We start from the raw sequence: 20,892 nt of genomic DNA, 5'->3' as shown, positions 1-20,892 counted from the left end.
AAAACAGTATGAAGGTTCCTCAAAAAACTAAACATAGAGTTGCCATATGTTCCAGCAATCCCATTCCTGGGCATATACCCAGACAAAACCTTAATTCGAAAAGATACATGCACCCAGTGTTCAAAACAGCACTATTTATAGTAGCCAAGACATGGAAACAACCTAAATGCCCATCAACAGATGAATGGATAAAGAAGATGTGGTACATATATACAATGGACTATTACTCAGCCATAAAAAAGAATGAAATAATGCCACTTGCAGCAACATGGATGAACCTAGACATTATCATACTAAGTGAAGTAAGCCAGACAGAGAAAGACAAATACCATATGCTATCACTTATATGTGGAATCTAAAATACAACACAAATGAACTTACCTACGAAACAGAAACAGACTCACAGAGAACAGACTTGTGGTTCCCAAGGTGCGGGCAGGGGAGGGAAGGATTGGGAGTTTGGGATTAGCAGATGCCACCTATTATATATAGGATGGATAAACAACAAGGTCCTACTGTGTAGCATAGGGAACTATATTCAATATCCTGCAATAAACCATAATGGAAAAAAATATGAAAAATATTATATATATGTATAACTGAATCACTTTGCTGTAAGCAGAAATTAACACATTGTAAATCAACTATACTCCAGTAAAAAATTTTTTAAAAATTTAAAATTTTCTTACTTGCCTAAGGAAACTATAGTGAAAAAATATATATTCTCTGAAATAAGATAGCCAAGTAACTTTTTAGTAGAAATGCACAACTACTCATTTATTTCAGTTTTCAGTAAATGGCACGAGGTTTATCACAAATATATTATCTACATGTTTTTTTCCCTTCTTTCACATATAAACCTCGATGAAGCACAGAATTTTAAAAGTTGCCAGAAAACTATTTTCCCCAATACCCTTATTTTGCAATATGTGGAAACATCAATGTCCAGCAGATCTTATAGTTTATACTGAATAATGCATGGGTTACATGGTGGATAATACTGGGTTACATGATGGCAACAGTTGTTCTATTTGAAGTACAGGGTTAGCAGGCCCCAAGCAACTCTCTGTTGGAAAAAGCACGGCTCTCTCTAAAACTGCCTAATAGTCACTGCATTAGACTTCCCATTTCAGGTGTAAGGTTTGGGGCCACGCTTCACACTGCACTTGTAAAATGTTCTACATTTTTCATTCATTGTGAAAATAATGTGTTTTAGTTGTTTTTTTAAACATTTTTTAAAATTTTATTTATTTGGTTGTGCCGGGTCTTAGTTGCGGCAGGCAGGCTCCTTAGCTGTGGCATGTGAATTCTCAGTTGCGGCACGCATGTGGGACCTAGTTCCCTGACCAGGGATCGAACCCGGCCCCCCTGCTTTGGGAGCATGGAGTCTTAACCACTGCGCCACCAGGGAAGTCCCAAAATAATGTGTTTTAAATGAGTCAGTGATCACTGGCCATTATGGGTTAAATTGTGTCCCCCGTAAAGATATCTAGAAGTCCTAACTCTTAGTACATGTGACTGTCACCTTATTTGGAAATAGGGTCTTTGCAAATGTAATCAAGTTAAGATGAGGTCATTTGGGTGGCCCTAATCCAATATGACTGATGTCCTGGTTAAGAGAGGAGAATGCCATGTGAAGATAGACACTCAGGGAGAATGTCATGTGATGAAGAGGTCAGAGACTTGAGCCATGCAGCTAAAGCCAAGGAGCGTCAGGAACTGATGGCCATCACCAGTAAGTCTATTGTCTTACATCATCAGTTTTCATGTGCACACTTCACAAAATGAAGCTCCATTCATCCATGCATGCACGTTTATTACCTAGGAAGCCACAGACATTGTTAGATGGGACTTAGGGAAGCCAAGAGCGTGATATCACGTGTGAGGGTGTGTTTGGGGCATGAGGAAGGGAAGTTAACAATTACAGTTGTGATAGATATATAAGTGCCATGATGGTATAAGCACAGAGAAATGAGAAGAGGCAAACAGGCTCAGGATATTGGGTGAATTGCCCTCTTGAGCTGAGTCTTAACACAGAAGAATTAGCCTGGAGGTGAAGAGAAGCTCTGGAGAGAGGAAACCACGTTTGCAAGAATACAGAGAGATGCCATGATCAAGCATAGTGTGATACTGATGGCAACACTGCTATTTTGGCAATTTTTTTTCAGAGTATGTTAATGCCTATATTTGATTTTAAAACATAGACACATATGGTGTTATGGGCTGAATTGTGTCCCCCCTCTCCCCAATTTATATGTTGAAGTCCTAACTCCCTGTACCTCAGAATGTAACCATATTTGGAGATTAGGTCTTTAAAAGGTGATTAAGTTAAATGAGTCTTTTAGGGTAGGCCCAAATCCAATATGACTGGTGTCCTTATAAAAGGAGGAAATTGGGACACACAGACAGACCCCAGGAACGTGCATGCACAGAGAAAAGATCAAGTGAGGACACAGCCAGAAGGCAGCCATCTGTAAGCCAAGGAGACAGGTCTTGGGAGAAACCAAACCTACCCAGTCTGTGGTATTTGTTATGGCAGCCCGAGAAAACGAATTCAATGACCAAAGCACGAGAAATCTGGTGGAGGATGGCAAGAAGCGAGGCTGTGACACAGGCAAGGGCTAGAATACAAGGGGCCTTGTATTCCACACTGAGGAAATTTGATGTCATCCTGATGACAATAACACATTGAAGAATTAGGCAGGAGATAAATCAGATATGTATTTTAGAAAAATCCCTCTAGAATGCAGTGTGGAAGACCAGAGAAAAGAAAGATCAGAAGGAGGCTATTGGAAGCAAGAAGGGATTAAGGTTTGAATTAATTGGTGGACTGGTTGTGAGGAATGAGAGAGAGGGATCCAGAGTAACTCCAGGATGGGTAGAGAGTGGTGCCATTGCCCTTTGTAGGGAAACACAGAAGGAGCACCATCAAGGAAGAGGGCGATAAGGTAAGTAGTGGACGTGCTGGACTCAAGATGCCTGTGAGTTTTATAACCTTCTCAGCACACAGGAAGGCACAGTGGTCCTGCAAATCAGAAAGGAAGAGAGAACCCTTGGTAGTGTGCAAAGTTCAGATAGTGGTTCAAGCAATGGGAAGCAGTGAGATCACCCAGGAAAAAGTATCATGAGAAGAAGGTTACAAACAAATCCCTGGGGAATAACAAGGGTTTTTAAACCCCCTAAACAAAAATGAGGGTCAAAGCAAACGAAGGAATGTTTTCAATATGAACAGAGGAAACAAAGGCCAGCTACAGGATGGAGTTGAAAAGACCTGAAGAGGAATTTTTACCTCTATCTATTTCACACAGAGATGGGAAACGCAAGATGCGTCACCTACAAATGATGGTTTTCAGTACATTCTACAATTGTTCAGATACGCAAACATTCAGTTCAACCTGGAAAGATGGTTCAGAGACCTAGACTGTTGCTCTCCTTAGGCTGAAGTGCCGCATTTCCCTTCCTGGATACCAGAACTGCTACTAATTGAGAGTGGATTATATAATCTTACATTTATCTGGTCTTTATAATATTACATAATTTATATAAGTTTATATTTTTGAACATGTCACCATGAAGGAAAGAGACTACACATACACATGTATATGTGTATATGTATGTCTGTGATTTTTTAACAAATGTATCAGATTAACATTGCTTGAAAGCAGTCACCTTGGGAATCAATCCAATTATTCTTACTATATACTATTATGCAAAACAGTTTAGAATTTCTTTGCAAAAAACTACAGAGCAGTAGCATGGACTTGAATTTTTGGAAAGAGCTGAGCCAATCAGTTAAGCCTAATGAACCACACACACACACACACACACACACACACACACACACACAGGCAATAGTTTTTTTGTATCAAAAGCAAGATATGACTGGTTGAGTACCTGAGAAAAATGGTTATGTCTTGCATAACATGGTCTTCTTTTGAAAAACTTCACTTTCCTATAGATACAGAATTACATTCACTACTATCTTTGTCTTTATTTTTTATAGTAAGCATCTATTACTTTTACAGTCAGAAGAAAGCTACTTTCGTAATGAAAAAAGGATGTCTACAAAAATTACCTAAGACATTTGCCCCTTAGGCAATTCCAAAAGAGAACTTCTGTAAGTAATCTGTGCAATCGTGCCTCCCTAAAATAAATATACAGCTTCTCAGGGTAAGTACCTTGGGGTTATTACTCCTTTAAGTTCTCATATTTATTTAATAGAAAAAGAATAGGAAAAGTTTATACCAACATAATGGCACTCATTATCTCTTGGAATATAGAATTTTGAGAGCTTTTTATATATATTGTTATCTTGTTTCTATTTTCTGACTTACAGAAAAACCAATGAACATGTATTGCTTTGGATTAAGAAAAATAATAAAATTGCAAACAAAATTAGCAACATCTGAAAAGGCATACATTCCTTTAAAAATCAATAAATCACTATTTTCCCAAACACATAAAGTTATCAGTTAGTCTTATAACCTACATTATATCAGCTTTTTTCCACTTTGTCTCCTTAGAGATTTATATTTAAAGAAAATAGGACTGTATATAATTTTATGACATAATTTCCTAAACATTTCATTCAACTGGTTGCTCAATAAACATTGATCAAATAATGTAGTAGGCAGAGGAGAACTGAAACTTCATGAAGCCTGCCTGAGAAAGTTTAAAATTATAAAGAAGCAAAAATGAGAGCCTTGCAGTGGCTACCTATGTAAGAAAGATTCAGCTGCTGGTCACCGGCTGGATTTACTCTCCTTCCCCCATCTGTTCTCCCCCAGCTACATCCAGGCACAATTTTATACCTGTAAGAAGGTATGAGACTGTAGGGTTTTACATGCATACTATGTACTTCATGATTCATAATTTCAGACATTCACATATTTCTGGATCGGTTTCCTAATAACCGGCTCAAAATGTCTGCCAAAACAATATGGCTTATAACAGTTACTGCTTCTCTTTAAAACAAATCCCTTAAGAATGGAAATACAGTTTTATCTATCTCTACAAATACCACCACACATCCTAAGTTTAGAATAAAATAAATAACATCTATATAAAAGTAGTGTATTTTAAAATATATTTCTGCAAATCTATTTCAATCAATGTAAGTAGGCTGATCTTAAACAACAGGAAAATCCAAAGGTCATAACTTTAGAGGGAGTCTGCTGCCATAAAATCAAGAAGGCTAAAAATCTCAGATTTCACTACTCTTCATTCTGAAGAACAGCTGAGTATGTCATTTTATCCTTAATTTACTTCACATATCAGTATAACACTACATTTTCTATTTTCTCTTTGCACACACACACATAAATGTGTATAACCACCAACCCACAATTCAAAAAAGGCCAATCCATATTAATACTGGTGGATACTTTTCAGAATTTGAAGAAAGAACAAATTGAAAAAAAAAAAAAAGGTTAATGCATTCAGAAGAAAATAAAGCTTTCTTACAAGGCAGGACTTGGTGTCAACTCTCGCAGCATCTCTCTCCCCATGATTAATTGCTTTGCACACAGGTAATCTAAATGGTTTACTGTACCTGGTTTTTAACACTTGCATATCTTTTCAGGTGTTTTATAAATTCTGGTCGAGAAGTGTTTCGTGAAATTATAAGAGCCATGCTTCCGTTATTTAATCTGAAATTAAATATTTGTATTTGACATTAAAATATTTATTAAGAGAGTACATCAGAAACTACTCTGTATCATTCCTCCTAACAAATAATGTTTACTAGAAGTTGTAGGCAAGCTAGATAAATCACCATCACATTAAATTTACCTAAAATTATTAAATCATATCTTGCTGTGCTGTCTTTTAAATGAAACAGTCTTTCAAATTAGTTTTATTAAACAACTGACTGATTTCCTTCTCACCAAGCACTGACACCAAGCACTTCTTAAAAAATGAATCATCATGCATCCTATTCACATATCAAGACATAATTTGAAATCCAATGTACTTACTTAGGGATTCTAAGTGTGAAACCATGTATTTTTTTAAAGATGTGTTGTACGATAGTTAATAAATACAAATGGTCTAACAACTAGTTCAACACTTTTTAAAATCTAAAGTGTGATTTAAATATTTATTTATGGGCAGGTCTAAGTGACATAGGAAACCAAATAAATCAGAGGCTCTTGGATGGATGAACTGGAGTGAACAAATGCTACCACACATGTTCAGTTAAATGACTGAACATTTTAATCTTGCATAACTCTTCAGTTCAATATAAGAGGCTGCAAATTTAGAGGTGTGATTTAGTGCCAAAAAGCCACTCACAGATGCATCTAGCTTTAGAAGGCAGTTTGCAGAAATATGCGCAAATGACTTCTAGGCTCAGTTTCAGTGCAAATATAAAGTTATTCCAAGAATAACAATGATGACATAAAAAAGAGCTCTTTAAATCTTATGGAAGCTCAGGTTAGAGCTGTAAGGGACCTTGGAGATTACCCAGTCATTTACTCAGTTTATGTAGAAGGAAAAGAAGCCCCGAAGTTTAAGTGATTGGTTCAAAGACAGAGAAAAACAAAATAATCACTGGAACCAGAGCGCTTAATCCAGGGTCCACCATTCCTTTTACGCATTACGTCACCTCTTCCCAACTGGAAATAAATAGTACCAAAACATCAAAAAATCTAGAAACAATAAATGCTGGAGAGGGTGTGGAGAAAAGGGAACACTCTTACACTGCTGGTGGGAATGTGAATTGGTACAGCCACTATGGAGAACAGTATGGAGGTTCCTTTAAAAACTACAAATAGAACTACCATACGACCCAGCAATCCCACTACTGGGCATATACCCTGAGAAAACCATAATTCAAAAAGAGTCATGTACCAAAATGTTCACTGCAGCTCTATTTACAATAGCCAGGACATGGAAGCAACCTAAGTGTCCATCGACAGATGAATGGATAAAGAAGATGTGGCACATATATACAATGGAATATTACTCAGCCATAAAAAGAAACGACATTGAGTTATTTGTAGTGAGGTGGATGGACCTAGAGTCTGTCATACAGAGTGAAGTAATTCAGAAAGAGAAAGACAAATACCGTATGGTAACACATATATATGGAATCTAAGAAAAAAAAATGTCATGAAGAGCCTAGGGGTAAGACCGGAATAAAGATGCAGACCTACTAGAGAATGGACTTGAGGATACGGGGAGTGGGAAGGGTAAGCTGTGACAAAGTGAGAGAGTGGCATGGACATATATACACTACCAAACGTAAAATAGATAGCTAGTGGGAAGCAGCCGCATAACACAGGGAGATCAGCTCTGTGCTTTGTGACCACCTAGAGGGGTGGGATAGGGAGGGTGGGAGGGAGGGAGACGCAAGAGGGAAGAGATATGGGAACATATGTATATGTATAACTGATTCACTTTGTTATAAAGCAGAAACTAACACACCATTGTAAAGCAATTATACTCCAATAAAGACGTAAAAAAAAAAAATAGTACCAAAACATTAGTGTTTTGTGCATTCTTGATTCTTTTTTAATTACTTAGCTTTTACTGGTAAACATGAAAAGCATTTCACGTGTCTACGTTTCAATACTTATTAGTAATTGAAGCACAAGCTATGTGCCTGGCACTGTTCTAAATATCTTCTATACATTAATGCATATAATCTTAGAAAAATTCGAATATAAAAAAATTAGTTCCTATCAGCAACTCACACTGAGGTATTTTGAAGTAAATTATACTTTCCTGTGAAAAAATAAATAAAGGTGGAAGTTGAAACTCCTTTGCAATTTCGCTGAATCATCCAGAAGCTAAATTTTTGAATACTTGGTCAGCTGAGGCTCTGATGTAAAGGCCTTTAAAAAAATGGCATGTTAGCTTACAATCCACAGAAGACATCTCTAATAATCATCCTCCTCTGAAAAATTCATCAATGCAGATGGAACCTGGAGAGTAAGCAGTGGAATTCCAGGCCAGCTGGAAAATGACTGGAGCAGCTTGGACGGAGGCATGAATCTACTGCTCCCAGGAGAGCAGGACTACTTCCCACGAAGGTCCTCGAGCAAACACGAGAGTCAGAGATGGCGTAGGGTTAGAGCAGCATTGTGTCGAGTCCTGGAGAATGCAGCTCTAGTCAGCCAGCCAGATCTTCACTTCAGATCTTCACTTTTCATGGGGGAAACTACACTAGGGAGATGCACAGCTATCTAGGGTTTCTGAGGGTATGGGGAGGAAACAATCAGCCTCAATTTCTAAACCACACAAGCTCCAGCACTAGAGATAATTAATGAGACTCTGACATCTGATTTTTAAAATAGCTTCTCGGGCTTCCCCGGTGGCACAGTGGTTGAGAGTCTGCCTGCCGATGCAGGGGACACAGGTTTGTGCCCCGGTCCGGGAAGATCCCACATGCCGCAGAGCGGCTGGGCCCGTGAGCCATGGCCACTGAGCCTGCGCGTCCGGAGCCTGTGCTCCTCAACGGGAGAGGCCACAACAGTGAGAGGCCACGTACCGCAAAAAAAAAAAAAAAAGTTCCTCTTCTTCTCTAACTTTGGATATTTCCCTCTTTCTTACCTTCCTAACAATTGCCAAGGAAAACATTTTAAATCAATCCCTTTACCAACTGTTAATCCTTCAGATTAAATATTTTGCAGGGAAGTTGAAACTAATCATTAAAATGATGTTATGAATTGCCAAAGTACATACATAAGTCATTCTTTTATTCCACTTTTGGGGAAAATCTAGCGGTGACGACATTACGCAACATTCATCACCTTTCTTCTATGCTCTACAGAAACGCAAGAGAAATATATTTTCAGACCAACGATGGACAACTACAAGAAAAGGATGTGCAAGAGATGGAACAGCTATAGCTTGTGGATAAAATGATATATAAAATGTCTCATGAAAATGTAGGCAGTAGATTCCGATGTACCACAATTCACACTAAATATAACTAAAATGTTTCCTTTGACTAAAAGTATGATACACACATACATGCTATTCCTGCTAAGGTTGTATACGTCTGCACTAAAATCGAAAGGCAGAGGTGTGCATAAGGAATACCAGAATTAAACATAATATTCTCAATGACTGGTAAATAAATAAAGTAGACATAAAATAATAAGATCATGTCAATAAAACCCAAGGAATATTACTTTAGCCTCAGTGATATTAAAAAATCAGAGTAAATTATCATTTTTCCAGTATAACAGTTACTCTCAGCCTACTCTGAAGACAAATCCCTTAAAATCAACTCAGAAATGACCTCTTGATAATATTCTAGTTAGCCAAGAGTTAGCAGGGTATTCTGAAAGATAAATGTGGTTTATAGAAAAGTTTCAATGGGGCTTCCCTGGTGGCACAGTGGTTAAGAATCCGCCTATCAATGCAGGGGACACAGGTTCGAGCCCTAGCCCGGGAAGATCCCACATGCTGCAGAGCAACTAAGCCCGTGCACCACAACTACTGAGACTGCATTCTAGAGCCCACGAGCCACAACTGCTGAAGCCTGCGTACAAGAGAAGCCACCACAATGAGAAGCCCGCCCACCCCAACGAAGAGTAGCCCCCACTCACCGCAACTAGAGAAAGCCCGCGCGCAGCAACAAAGACCCAACTCAGCCAAAAATAAATAAATGAATGAATGAAAAGTATCAATGATTCAATAAAAACGCTTACTAACCTGGTATTAGGTGCCAAGCCTCTAGGTGCCACTGAACACAGGCATGGAATTGCCATAATGCTGACATTCAAGAACTGACCCTGGATCATTTGCCACTGATCATTACAGTCTAAAGGTAATGGAAGGGATTGGTTACTTTCCCCCACCAGATCAAAATGTCAATAGAGCCCTGCTCAGTTCTCAAGGAGGTAACTTCATACTCACCAGATTTCAGAGATCCCTGTGCCCTCCTAAAAGTAAGAAAACAAGACAAAGAAACATCACATCACACACAAAAAAATAGCATCTATTACACATGAGATGATTAGAGAACCCAACATTATATATATTAGATTCAGCAGTAAGTAAAAATATGTGAACAATTCTGTCACTGCATTAGTTGTTGATTCATTGATTCATCAGTAACAATGATTTTCAAAATTTCTTTTAAGACTAGAGCACTTCCTTTGTGTGGCTTTGAGTAATATTTTTATTCCACATTAGAAATTCTCATGAGGGCAGAAACTATGGATTTTGTTTGTTTGTAGGCGTATTTTATCCAAGGTGTCTGGCATACAGCAGGTACTTTAATAAACAGCTATTGAATGGACGGATGGATGGATGGATGGATGGAGTGAATAGTTGTTTCTGAAGACAGATGCCAAACTACATGGCCTAATAGAATCTGTAGGACCCCATGATTCTATATTCTTCACTAATTCGATAGAAGAACAACCAAAGATCACAAGTCTAATAAACTGTTTATATCAAACAGTTTTATGCTTCAAAGAAAGATATAGACTCCTGTATTACTTTGAGCTGTTCACTTACCTTTCTTCTAAATCCTGAGGGTCGTTAAATGGTAAAAATGATATTTCACATTCCTCCGGCCTAAAATATAATGAAATTTGTTATTAGCACTCATTGACTCTGGGATATGAAATTTGGGGGTTAAGAAAAAAAGACTTACTTAAGTTTTGCCAGTGCCTTAATGACAGCAAAATCCATACGTTGGTTAGGGGACATCCATCGATGTTTTTCTGCCAGAGCCAAAGCTCTTCCACCAAAGCCAAACATAGCTGAGAACCCAAAGCGAAGAAACTTGCCAGTGGTGCTGAAGGTGCAGACATCGACTGGTTGTATGTGCCCTTGAATGTTATATTGAGTATTAGTCAGTCAGCAAGTAAGTAGAGCCAGGTGTCAAAATGGCAAACATAGGAGGACATATTTATTTACTCAGAGAAGAAGAAAATGTCAGGCTACTTTATACCATAATATCCTATTTTCTCTTCCACTCTCACTACCTACAATTACTGCAATTGCCATTTATAACTTTTTTTTTTTTTTTGCGGTACGCGGGCCTCTCACTGTTGTGGCCTCTCCCGTTGAGGAGCACAGGCTCCGGACGCACAGGCTCAGCGGCCATGGCTCACGGGCCCAGTCGCTCCGCGGCATGTGGGATCTTCCCGGACCTGGGCACGAACCCGTGTCCCCTGCATCGGCAGGCGGACTCTCAACCACTGTGCCACCAGGGAAGCCCCATTTATAACTTTTTCAGGTACCAAGGGGAGAGACACAAAGTGGTAAATGTTGCAGCTTACTGCTATTTTAAACAAAACATGGCTAAGGAAGTGAAGTTGAAGTACATGTGCAGAGCAAACTCAGATTTAACAGATTTGCATTTATTAGAGCTTACATGCTTTACATCAGTTGAGATAATAAAAGGTCTAGTGGAAGTACACTGGCTAAACATTTTTTTCTTGTGCTTTTTTTTCTTTTAATAACTAGTCCTAGAGTTTTGGTAGTCAAACAACAGTACCTGATATATTTCATCAGTATGCATGGATTTTCCTGACCTGGTTCTAAAATTGTGATCTTGAACATTATTCTATTATTTTCTATCAAGATTATAGTAAAACTTCACTTACTACTCTTTAGAGCACCTGTATTCTGAAAAGATCAGCAGTCAAAATAGTGAAGCTTTGCCTAACTGACTTTTGGTTTTTAGTCAAACATTTCTCTGCTTTGAGAGATAAAGAATCTGTCTTAGACAAGCCTGAAGGATATAAAATAGCCTTCCTTATATAAATAGAAACTTCCTTATAAAACATAAACTTCTTTGGAAGAATTCTTACCCATTATAATGTGCAAAGTTGCAGTTACCACGTGAGAAATTCCATGAAGAGAATGTGCCAATACATTAGTAGATCCTGCCAAATCAAATTTAAAACATGTATGATCAGTAATAGCAAACATTTTAAATTAACCATTTGCTCCTACTTTATAGAGATGTCACTATGTAATGTTCAAATGAAAAATTAAGTGGAAGTGTATAAGTTTTTGTGCACATCATAGATGCACACTGAATGGCTACTCAATTATTACTTAATCTTTAAATAACTTAAAAATTAGGAAACAAGTTATAGTATCTACTTGCTCACAGCTTCTTCCATCATGAATGTCTGTTTTCTACCTGAAAAAGTGCTAGTTACATCAAAGTCTGCTCCATTCAACTTTAATAAACAGGCTTCTTTACCAAAATGCACACCAACAGCAGAAGGATGGCTCTGGAAAGCAGACAAATGCATAAACACAAAAAAAGCCAAATAATAACTAAGAAAAAAGTATAAAATCACTATAAAGTACAAAAGATATGCTTTAAATACATTTTAAAGCTCTCAACCAAATGGAGATCCCTTCTATAATCTGAAAAATGGTACCCCAGATGAAGAAAACTCTTCATCCCATGGTATTTGCCATAGTTTGAGAATCTGTATTGAGACATTATAGGTTTCTGTTTTCCATAATCACTAAGATAATTTAAGATCCACATGAATTTTTCCCACCAGCCTACAGAGAGAAAGAGCTTTCTCAAGTCAGGCCCCTGTAACATTTGTGTGTGTCTGAGATCTTGGGGTAAAGGCCTGGTTTCGAAGAGGAAAATACCAGCTAGCCACTGCCATTCCCAGGAGGTAAAAAGCATTTAAAATTAAGAAGCTACATTTTTCTTGACTTAAGTCCAGTAACAGCCAAGAACTGTGAAAGCATGGATGTACTGTGTACAAAGGCTAGCTAATCAGGAACTTTCCTGTATGGTCATATGTAATCCCTTCGGTTTGTGTCACTTTGAACAGATGTATTATGCTTGGGCTGCTCAGCTGGAGAAGCTGAGTCAATGAAGCTTCACAAGCAGGACTGTCATTAAAACAATAGTCATCGTGAGGTACCTATCTAAGCATTCATGATTTCCAGACCTCTAGTGAAACCAATGCAAAGAAATGTCCCCCTTAACCAACTGGTAAACTGGTTTTAACTGATTCATCAAACAGTAGTTTATGTTCTGACCCTTGTTACTCAGAATATGTCCCACAGCCCAGCAGCGATGGCTACACCTTCATGTTTATTACACTGTTGATTCTCAGGCCCCACTCCAGACCTAAGGAGGCATAGTCTGCATTTTATAAGATCCTCAGGTTATGTATATGGAGAGGCCCTCCTCCAGAACGTATGGTTCAAGGATCAGCAGCATCAACATTACTTGGGAGCTTGTTAAAAAGGGAAATTTCTGGGGCTTCCCTGGTGGCGCAGTGGTTGAGAGCCCGCCTGCCGATGCAGGGGACACGGGTTCGTGCCCCGGTCTGGGAAGATCCCACATGCCGCAGAGTGGCTGGGCCCGTGAGCCATGGCCGCTGAGCCTGCACGTCCGGAGCCTGTGCTCCGCAACGGGAGAGGCCACAACAGTGAGAGGCCCACGTACCGCAAAAAAAAAAAAAAAAGGAAATATCTGGGTTCCACCTCCAACCAATGGAAAGGGAGTAGCTGGGAGTGGGGTCCCCGTGCCCATGTCTTAGCAAGTTCTCCAGGTGATTTGTGTGCACCCTAAGGTCTGAGAAAAAGAGATTCAGAAACCTGTTCCTCAGTGGATCTTTACCAGGAGTCAATTACCTAGGTTTTTCCAATTATTCTTTGACCCTCTACAGCCTGTCCTTTGGCTAATACTAATTAACTTGGAATGGGTGGGGGGAAAAAGCAAAAACAAATCAATTTTGCTTCCCAATCGGATTTATGGTAAAGGTTTTGGAGGAGGCCACATAATTAGAGTGAGATATTTAAGATTATCGATGGATTACAGTACTCCATGAAACACATTTCCTCCATTACCATGGTTAATTAAGAGTAGACCATAAAAGCATTCCTCTAGAAAGACTATTAAAAAACAAAATGTAATGTTGTCATGTGCAATAGAGAATGACACATATCATGACTCAAGAAAATAAAGACCATTTATTCCCTGTGAGTTTGAAGTATGCTAAGTATGCCAAAGTACAAATCCTCTTAGAATGCTAGACATTGCTTTTTTATTTCTATGTCTTCTCAGGCTTTGCAACTTTGCCACTTTTCTTTAATTCCACTGAACTTGGCAGTGATGACAGACATGACCAGAAATCAGAAAATCATCTCAGTCATCTTCTACTCTGCTTGACCTGTACCTTAATCCTTAAGAACGTTTTTAACACTCTGAATGTAAAAGGAAAGTTCATGAAGAAAGTAGATGTAAAATTATAAAACTATAGATTGCTCCATATTTTTGTTTGAATAATCTAAAAGAGTACAATTTCCAGAAACAAAATGGGATCCAACCAAAAAGATATCTACATGCCAAAAGAACATGCTGCTCACATAAATAAAAACTATGTAATTTTAGCATTCTCACAAAAGCTATAAATGTTCTACCTCAAGGTAAACATTTTAATTAGCCTGAAAAGTTATTTTTCTTAACACTACCAGCAACTCTGCTCACCACCGCCACCCCAAACCTGCTAAAATGTGCCACATCCAATGAGTAAGGACAGAAGTAGCAGCTCATGTAAAGCATGACTGATAGAAGAACCAGGCAGAAACTACAGAGGCAAAAAGAAAAAAAAATTGTCCTTGGAAGTGCAACCACTTCTGCAGAACAATTAACTTAATTAACCAGACATCATGAATATTCATAAGGCCATTAATGTCTCCCACATCCAAACAGATAAATGTGATGTAATGACTTCCTAGTCAAGCATATCTAAAATTCTCATGAAAACTGCACCTACACTTTGGTTCTTTGCCTGAAATATCATAGAAATTAACAGTCCCTTGGCAATATTTTATTCTCCTCAAATTAATTGGAAAGCATGAATTTATTTATGTGAATGCTATAGAAATATATGGTTCCCAGTCATCAGTATGTGGATTGAGCCTTGTTTTACAACAACTGGATTGCTTTTTTATTTTTATGTCCTCTCTGGCTTTTTTCCCTATCCTCCCCCTCATCCCCTTAATCGGAATCTCTCTGTATAGTTCCTTAGCACCAGTTCCCATAGCAACAAACACCGTTGCTAATGGCCAGCAGTTCAAATACAGGCTTCCCCACATCTGATCCATCTGAGTCTGACCATAATTCAGCGGCTTAGTCTGTTGGCTCAGTGGAGTAATTTACTAAACACTCTCCCTCTGGGTGTCTCTCTCCAGGAGGCAAATGGCTTCAAAGGCAGACTCTCTTCTGCGTTAGCTTAGAAACTTCCTGCCTAGCTCTTGTTCCCATTCATTATCAAAGCCCTGACCAGACTTAGAGTCCTCATATTAAATACATCCTGCACATGACTTCCTCCTCCTATTAGATGGAATCCACAAGCTAGAACTCTATACAACCACTAAAGTTTTGGCAACAGGCTGTATCTTCTAAACAAAAAGTATTCCAATGGCATTTCTACATATCCACTGTATCTAAAAAATGCTTTCAAAATCAGAAATATGCTTAAAAAGTATAATGATCATAAAACTCAATGCTGTTCCTTTATAACATCTGAGTTACATATTAAAAATTAAGCATAACCACCAGTATTTCTAGCTAGCTATTCACTTTATGTCAAATGAAGATCCATGGGGACACCCATCTTTCCACTTTTGATGCAGAGCAGTGAATGAGTGACTTCAGGGGTGTAAGTACTAAGGAAGAGAAACAGTGACCTAAGCACATCCACTCTGTACAGAAGGAAATGTTGGGAAATTTCCACCATTACAGACGGCACTTCTAAAGTGACACAGAAAGGTCAAAGTGCAGCCCAAACGCATCGTTTTGAGTTGATGCATTTTGTTCTCTTCTACCTAAGGGGGTCTTTCTCACAGATTTTTAACAGGTTTTTACAATCATCAGGATGTATCCCAATATCCCTCTCCTTTTAAATTCTTATTTTTATGAAAGACTTTTTTCTCTAGAAGGGCATTGGTGTGTCTTTTGCTCTTTGTCAATTAACAATACTAAATATACTGAAATTCATACTAAATGACTCTGGTCATCAAATGGATAGAATGTTGCTTTTTTTTCAACCATGTGTAACCATGTGTCTTCTATTTTCATAGGAAAGAATACAGTCGACCCTTGAACACAGGTTTGAACTGAGTGGGTCCACTTAGACATGGATATTTTTCAGTTGTAATTACTACAGTACTTCAAGGTCCCCCGATGGTTGAATTCGAGGATGCAGAGGAAAGGAGGGCCAACTGTAAATTGTTCAAGGGTCAACTGTAATTGTTTCCGCTTTTCTTGTAGAGATAATAACATGTGATGTTCTAAAGTGAAAAAAAAAGTCACTTTCCTTCACTACTGTTTGTTTCAATAATAATTTGAGAGGAGGGACTCATATAATAAACCTGCAAAAGATACTTTTGTCTTCTCTGGATCCCAGTGTTGCTCTGGCTGCTCTCCCTGGCTCTGACCTCCACTTCCTTTTCCTCCCTTCCCCTAATCAGGAATCTTCCTAGAACAGGCTCCCAGCAGGTTGCTCCCCTTGCTCTAAACCTCCCATTGTTCCCTACTGATCATCAACTGCAATTCAGACCCCCTCCTGTGGCATCCAGGAGCCACCATGATGTGGACCTGTTTTGACACCAGTACTACGAAAAACAAATGGCCTGTTTTCTATTCCTCAACATTCCTGGATTTTGCCTTGCCATTTATTATTTTTGTAGCCAAGAAAACAACTCATTCCCATCTTTCAGGCCAGAAAAAAAATTGTCCTACCTATTTTTAGGTGCAATTCAAGTGGTACTTGCTCTATAATGTCTTCTTTCCATTTATTCACTTAGACTTTATTGAGTGTTCACTGTATCACATTCTGTTCTAGCTGCTGGAGATACAGCAGTCAGGATGAATCCTTTTGGCATATTCAAGCTTATCTGTTTACACTTCAACTATGGGAATTGAGTTACCACATTTTACCCCCCCAAGAAATTATAAACAGCTTGACTGGAATGGCCCTGTTTCAAAATTTCACATCTGGGACTGTGTGATCATTAGACCTTTATATGGGAAGGTAGAATAACAGTCCCATTTATTGTTTGCTTAACTATGTATTAAACCCTGCACGTATACTATCTAATTTAATACTATAATAACCTTGTAATAAAGTGAGTGTCATGTGTGTTATCTCTCTTTTATGAATTAGAAAAATAAGGCTCAAAGAAATTAAATAACTTGGCCAGAGTCTCACATGTGCTAGTGGAGATGCCAAGCGTGGGTCTTTCAAACTCAAAGTCTGTGCGTTTAACTCTGTGTGACACTGCCTAGGTTAGGAAGTAAACCAGGGGAAGATAGGTGAGGGGTTCCATTTGGCAAATCCATGGCCCCTCCCTTGCCTGCTGGTATCACACCAAGTGGAAGCTGGGCTCGGACAGGAGTCAGGAGGCTGTCTGTTTCCACCCCGGCGTTCTTCTGGGCACTAAGAAGCAAAGCATGGGCTACTTCACTGGCAGATCCATCTCCACCAACACAGACCACACTAGAAAAGAAGAAATTAAGTCAAAGAATGAACAACATCAAAACAATTGGTGATAATTCGTGAAATTTTGACTTTAAAATATTGGGTTGGCCAAAAAGTTTTCGTAACATCTTATGGAAAAACCCGAACGAACTTTTTGGCCAACCCAATATTAATTTTATATATTCTGTGCGTGTGATTATTCACACCTTCAAACACTTCAATATGTGTCAATGGATAAGAAGACATTAGCACTGCTCTGATAAAGTTTACTTCACAAATATCATACCTAGATGATACCCCATAGGCAAAATATTTTTAAATGGGTTAAGAGGCATTAAACACTTGAACATGTTAATTCACATCTGACCTGAATTTTGCTCTGTTAATATCCCAAAGCATATTATCCTCATCTTGTTTATGTTAATAATAGTCGTTGCAATTCATTTAACTAACACAAGCCAAAGTCATAAAATCCTGCTAATTTTCAATATAGCTCTGAAAAGACAGACAGCAATAAAAATCATGTAAAATATGAGGCTTTAATTTAAGGAACTGCTAATTATCATTAGTATGTAAACGTTAATTGCAAACCTGAACTAGTTTTCATCTCCTGGACATTACTGCGATATGGCACTTTTAAAATTAGTGTTACTACCCTTTGACCCTAGTCAGTACTACTAATATTTTTTTTAAAACCTCACCATATGTACACTACAGGAGTGATGGGGTGGGAATCCATGAAATTCATACAAGATATCAGAAGTTTTGTCATAATCATTCGTGTTTAAAAGATGCAAAATAGGGGCTTCCCTGGTGGCGCAATGGTTGAGAGTCCGCCTGCCGATGCAGGGGACACGGGTTCGTGCCCCGGTCTGGGAAGATCCCACATGCCGCGGAGTGGCTGGGCCCGTGAGCCATGGCCGCTGAGTCTGCGCGTCCGGAGCCTGTGCTCCGCAACGGGAGAGGCCACAACAGTGAGAGGCCCGCGTACCGCAAAAAAAAATAAAAAATAAAAGATGCAAAATAATCTTAAGTATCAAAATCACATCAATTTACCCAAAAGGAAAAGATTTTGTGTTATTGAGAGCAGGTGTCACACCCCAAGGCCTCCAAGGCCCAGCAGGAGCAGAAGAGTCTGCTCAGTCTAAAGAACAGGCAGCTTCTCAGCACCAGCCCACTCCCATCATCCAGGAGGTAGGCTTTAGAGGACCACATCTTCTGATTTTTCTAGGGAAGCCACAGGTCCTGATTTTGGGGACAGTCTCCTAATTTACAAACACTCACAACTAGCATTCAATATATTTAAAAATTGTATGTGCCAAACGAAACAGCCTGTGGGCCATAATCAGCAGGGGGTCCTGGTTCCCTAAGTTTAGGAAGCTCCCGAAGTTGGTGAATCCAGAGGCTGAGAATACTTTTTGCATCAACTCCTTCTACCTCTCAGCCTTCCAGCCCCGGCACCTAGGTGGGGTTCAGCACTAGGGCTGCACATAGCCTGGGCGATCCAGGTCCATCCTAATTAGAAGAAACTCCAGGATATGAGATACGGCCCAGGTCATTTTTGGCCATCAGTGTGGTCACTGATTCAGAGAAAAGTGATTATACCTGCCGAGGACCAACTTCACATCAGGTAATACATTGGCTCTTTACTGTTAAATTCCCAGAATTCTGTAAAGTAAGCATTAGCCTCATCCTTATATATGGGGAAGCCAAGGTTTCATTTGAACCTTATCTGTATGATTTCAAAGACCTCTATGAGCAGATTTCCAAACGTTCTGTGAACTTAATTATAACTTTCAGTTCCATGCCTGTCTACCAACCGAGGTGTATGTGGCCTAAAAGGGACCCGTAAAGTCTTCCGACACAGCATCTAACTTAGTACAAAGAACTTGCCTCTTCCATATAGTATGTCAACACTTGAACCCTGGAATTGGGCATCCAGTTACAGCACATGTTAACTCATTGCTAGAGTTAGTAGAAATGGCCTTTCTATGAACATGCTCTGCTACAAAAACCTTTGCAATTTTGTCATAACACATTCTGTGTTAAATATTTTGAAACTATAACAAGTGATAATTATAACAATAAAGTAACATTTAGTGAACAATTACTATGTACCAGACACTGTTGTCAGCACTCTCCATGTATTAACTTTTTAAATTTGAACAATAACTGTATGCAACAGATACTTTTACTCCCAATTTACAGATTAGGAAACTAAGACATAAAAAGATTAAGCAACTTTTCCAAGGTCATACTATAGTAAGCTATGGAGTGAGATTTTGAACCAAGACAATTTGGCCTTAGAAACTACACTACTATTTGATATATTAGACTCTTTTCTTATATATAAAACCTAATGAAAATAGCCTTATGAGAGTTTTATTATTTTGGAAATCAGTTTACCAGTAGAATCACTGTGGAATTAAATAAGTGAGAAAGGAATATATTTATTTATCTTGACAACTACTAGATCACTGAGATCATCTCAAGATACAGTTACTCAACCTAGGGAATATGCTTAATACAAACATATCGCAAGAGTCTAGATATTACAAGAAAAGGCAAAAAATAAACTTTTTATAATGAGTTAATTTAACCACACTTAAGAGCTACCCTAAAACATAAACCTTTACAAGTGGTACACCTTGTTTTCAGGATAAGCAAACTCTTTCTTGCCATGACCCAAAGTAGAGCTTTTCTGTCTAGAAAAGTACAACTGGGGGCTAATATCTTACTTCTCTTTTTTAAAAAGTGACAGGAAAATTTTTAAATTGCTGTTTGTGTATTTGTCTATCAACCCATATCATTATTGAAATGTTTATTATTGCATTTTTGACTTAAAATTTTTTTTGAAAAGAGATACTTTTTTTTAACCTTATTTAGTAATACAGATATGGTGGTGATAAAATGTTAGTGCAAGCCAAATAATGTCTAGATTCTCGTGAAATTAAAAGAAGGAAAAAACTATAATTCAACAAATTAAAATTTAAAAATGCTGTGAAATAAAACAGGAAAATATTAGTATATGTATAATTGCATAAGAGCTACAGATTAGCTTAACAATTTTCACATTCATAAATCCAACTGTTACCGCTTCAAGTCTATGCACCCAATGTTACACTTTTCTTTGCCTTTACAAAACTTCCTATTCATGCCCAGTGTAAAGAGGGGTCAATATGGAAACGGACGCTCCTGCAAGCTCTAGCAGTGAATCTGAGAGCATTTGCTAGAACACACTGGAGCTGCACACAAGCTGTCATGAGAACTGATACACTGTTCCTGTTGGCATTAGGAATATGTCACAATATGTCTTCATAGAAACATATGCAACTCATTAAAAAAAACTCCAAAAACTTAACAAATAATCTTCTTAAACATTATTTACTAATCATTTTGCTTTACTGAAAAATATACATAGAATTTCTCTTGGATCTTAAAACTCTCTGTC

General features: G+C 38.3%; 1 protein-coding gene across 3 annotated transcripts in view; it reads right to left on the bottom strand.

The window, feature by feature from the left end:
- CERKL (ceramide kinase like) overlaps window positions 1-20,892 on the bottom strand; it is a 142,353-nt gene that overhangs the window by 2,724 nt on the left and 118,737 nt on the right. For 2 of the 3 annotated variants that reach the window (XM_029224450.1, XM_029224452.1), the window contains 6 exons: window positions 11,778-11,852; window positions 10,613-10,790; window positions 10,474-10,533; window positions 9,868-9,893; window positions 9,664-9,772; window positions 5,552-5,648 (listed from right to left, as the gene is read on the bottom strand). In XM_029224450.1, the coding sequence (XP_029080283.1) occupies window positions 5,552-5,648; window positions 9,664-9,772; window positions 9,868-9,893; window positions 10,474-10,533; window positions 10,613-10,790; window positions 11,778-11,852 (545 nt within the window). Of the gene's footprint in view, window positions 1-5,551; window positions 5,649-9,663; window positions 9,773-9,867; window positions 9,894-10,473; window positions 10,534-10,612; window positions 10,791-11,777; window positions 11,853-17,316; window positions 17,460-20,892 lie in introns of all 3 variants that reach the window. The other variant, XM_029224449.1, reaches the window with a different exon arrangement.

The sequence above is a fragment of the Monodon monoceros genome, unplaced genomic scaffold (genome assembly GCF_005190385.1).
Source record: "Monodon monoceros isolate NGI ecotype Baffin Bay Population unplaced genomic scaffold, NGI_Narwhal_1 Super_Scaffold_16, whole genome shotgun sequence".
In the NCBI taxonomy this organism is placed as follows: Eukaryota; Metazoa; Chordata; class Mammalia; order Artiodactyla; family Monodontidae; genus Monodon; species Monodon monoceros.
The sequence above is the reverse complement of the archived record's forward strand: the minus strand, read 5'-3'. Positions and strand labels throughout refer to the sequence as shown.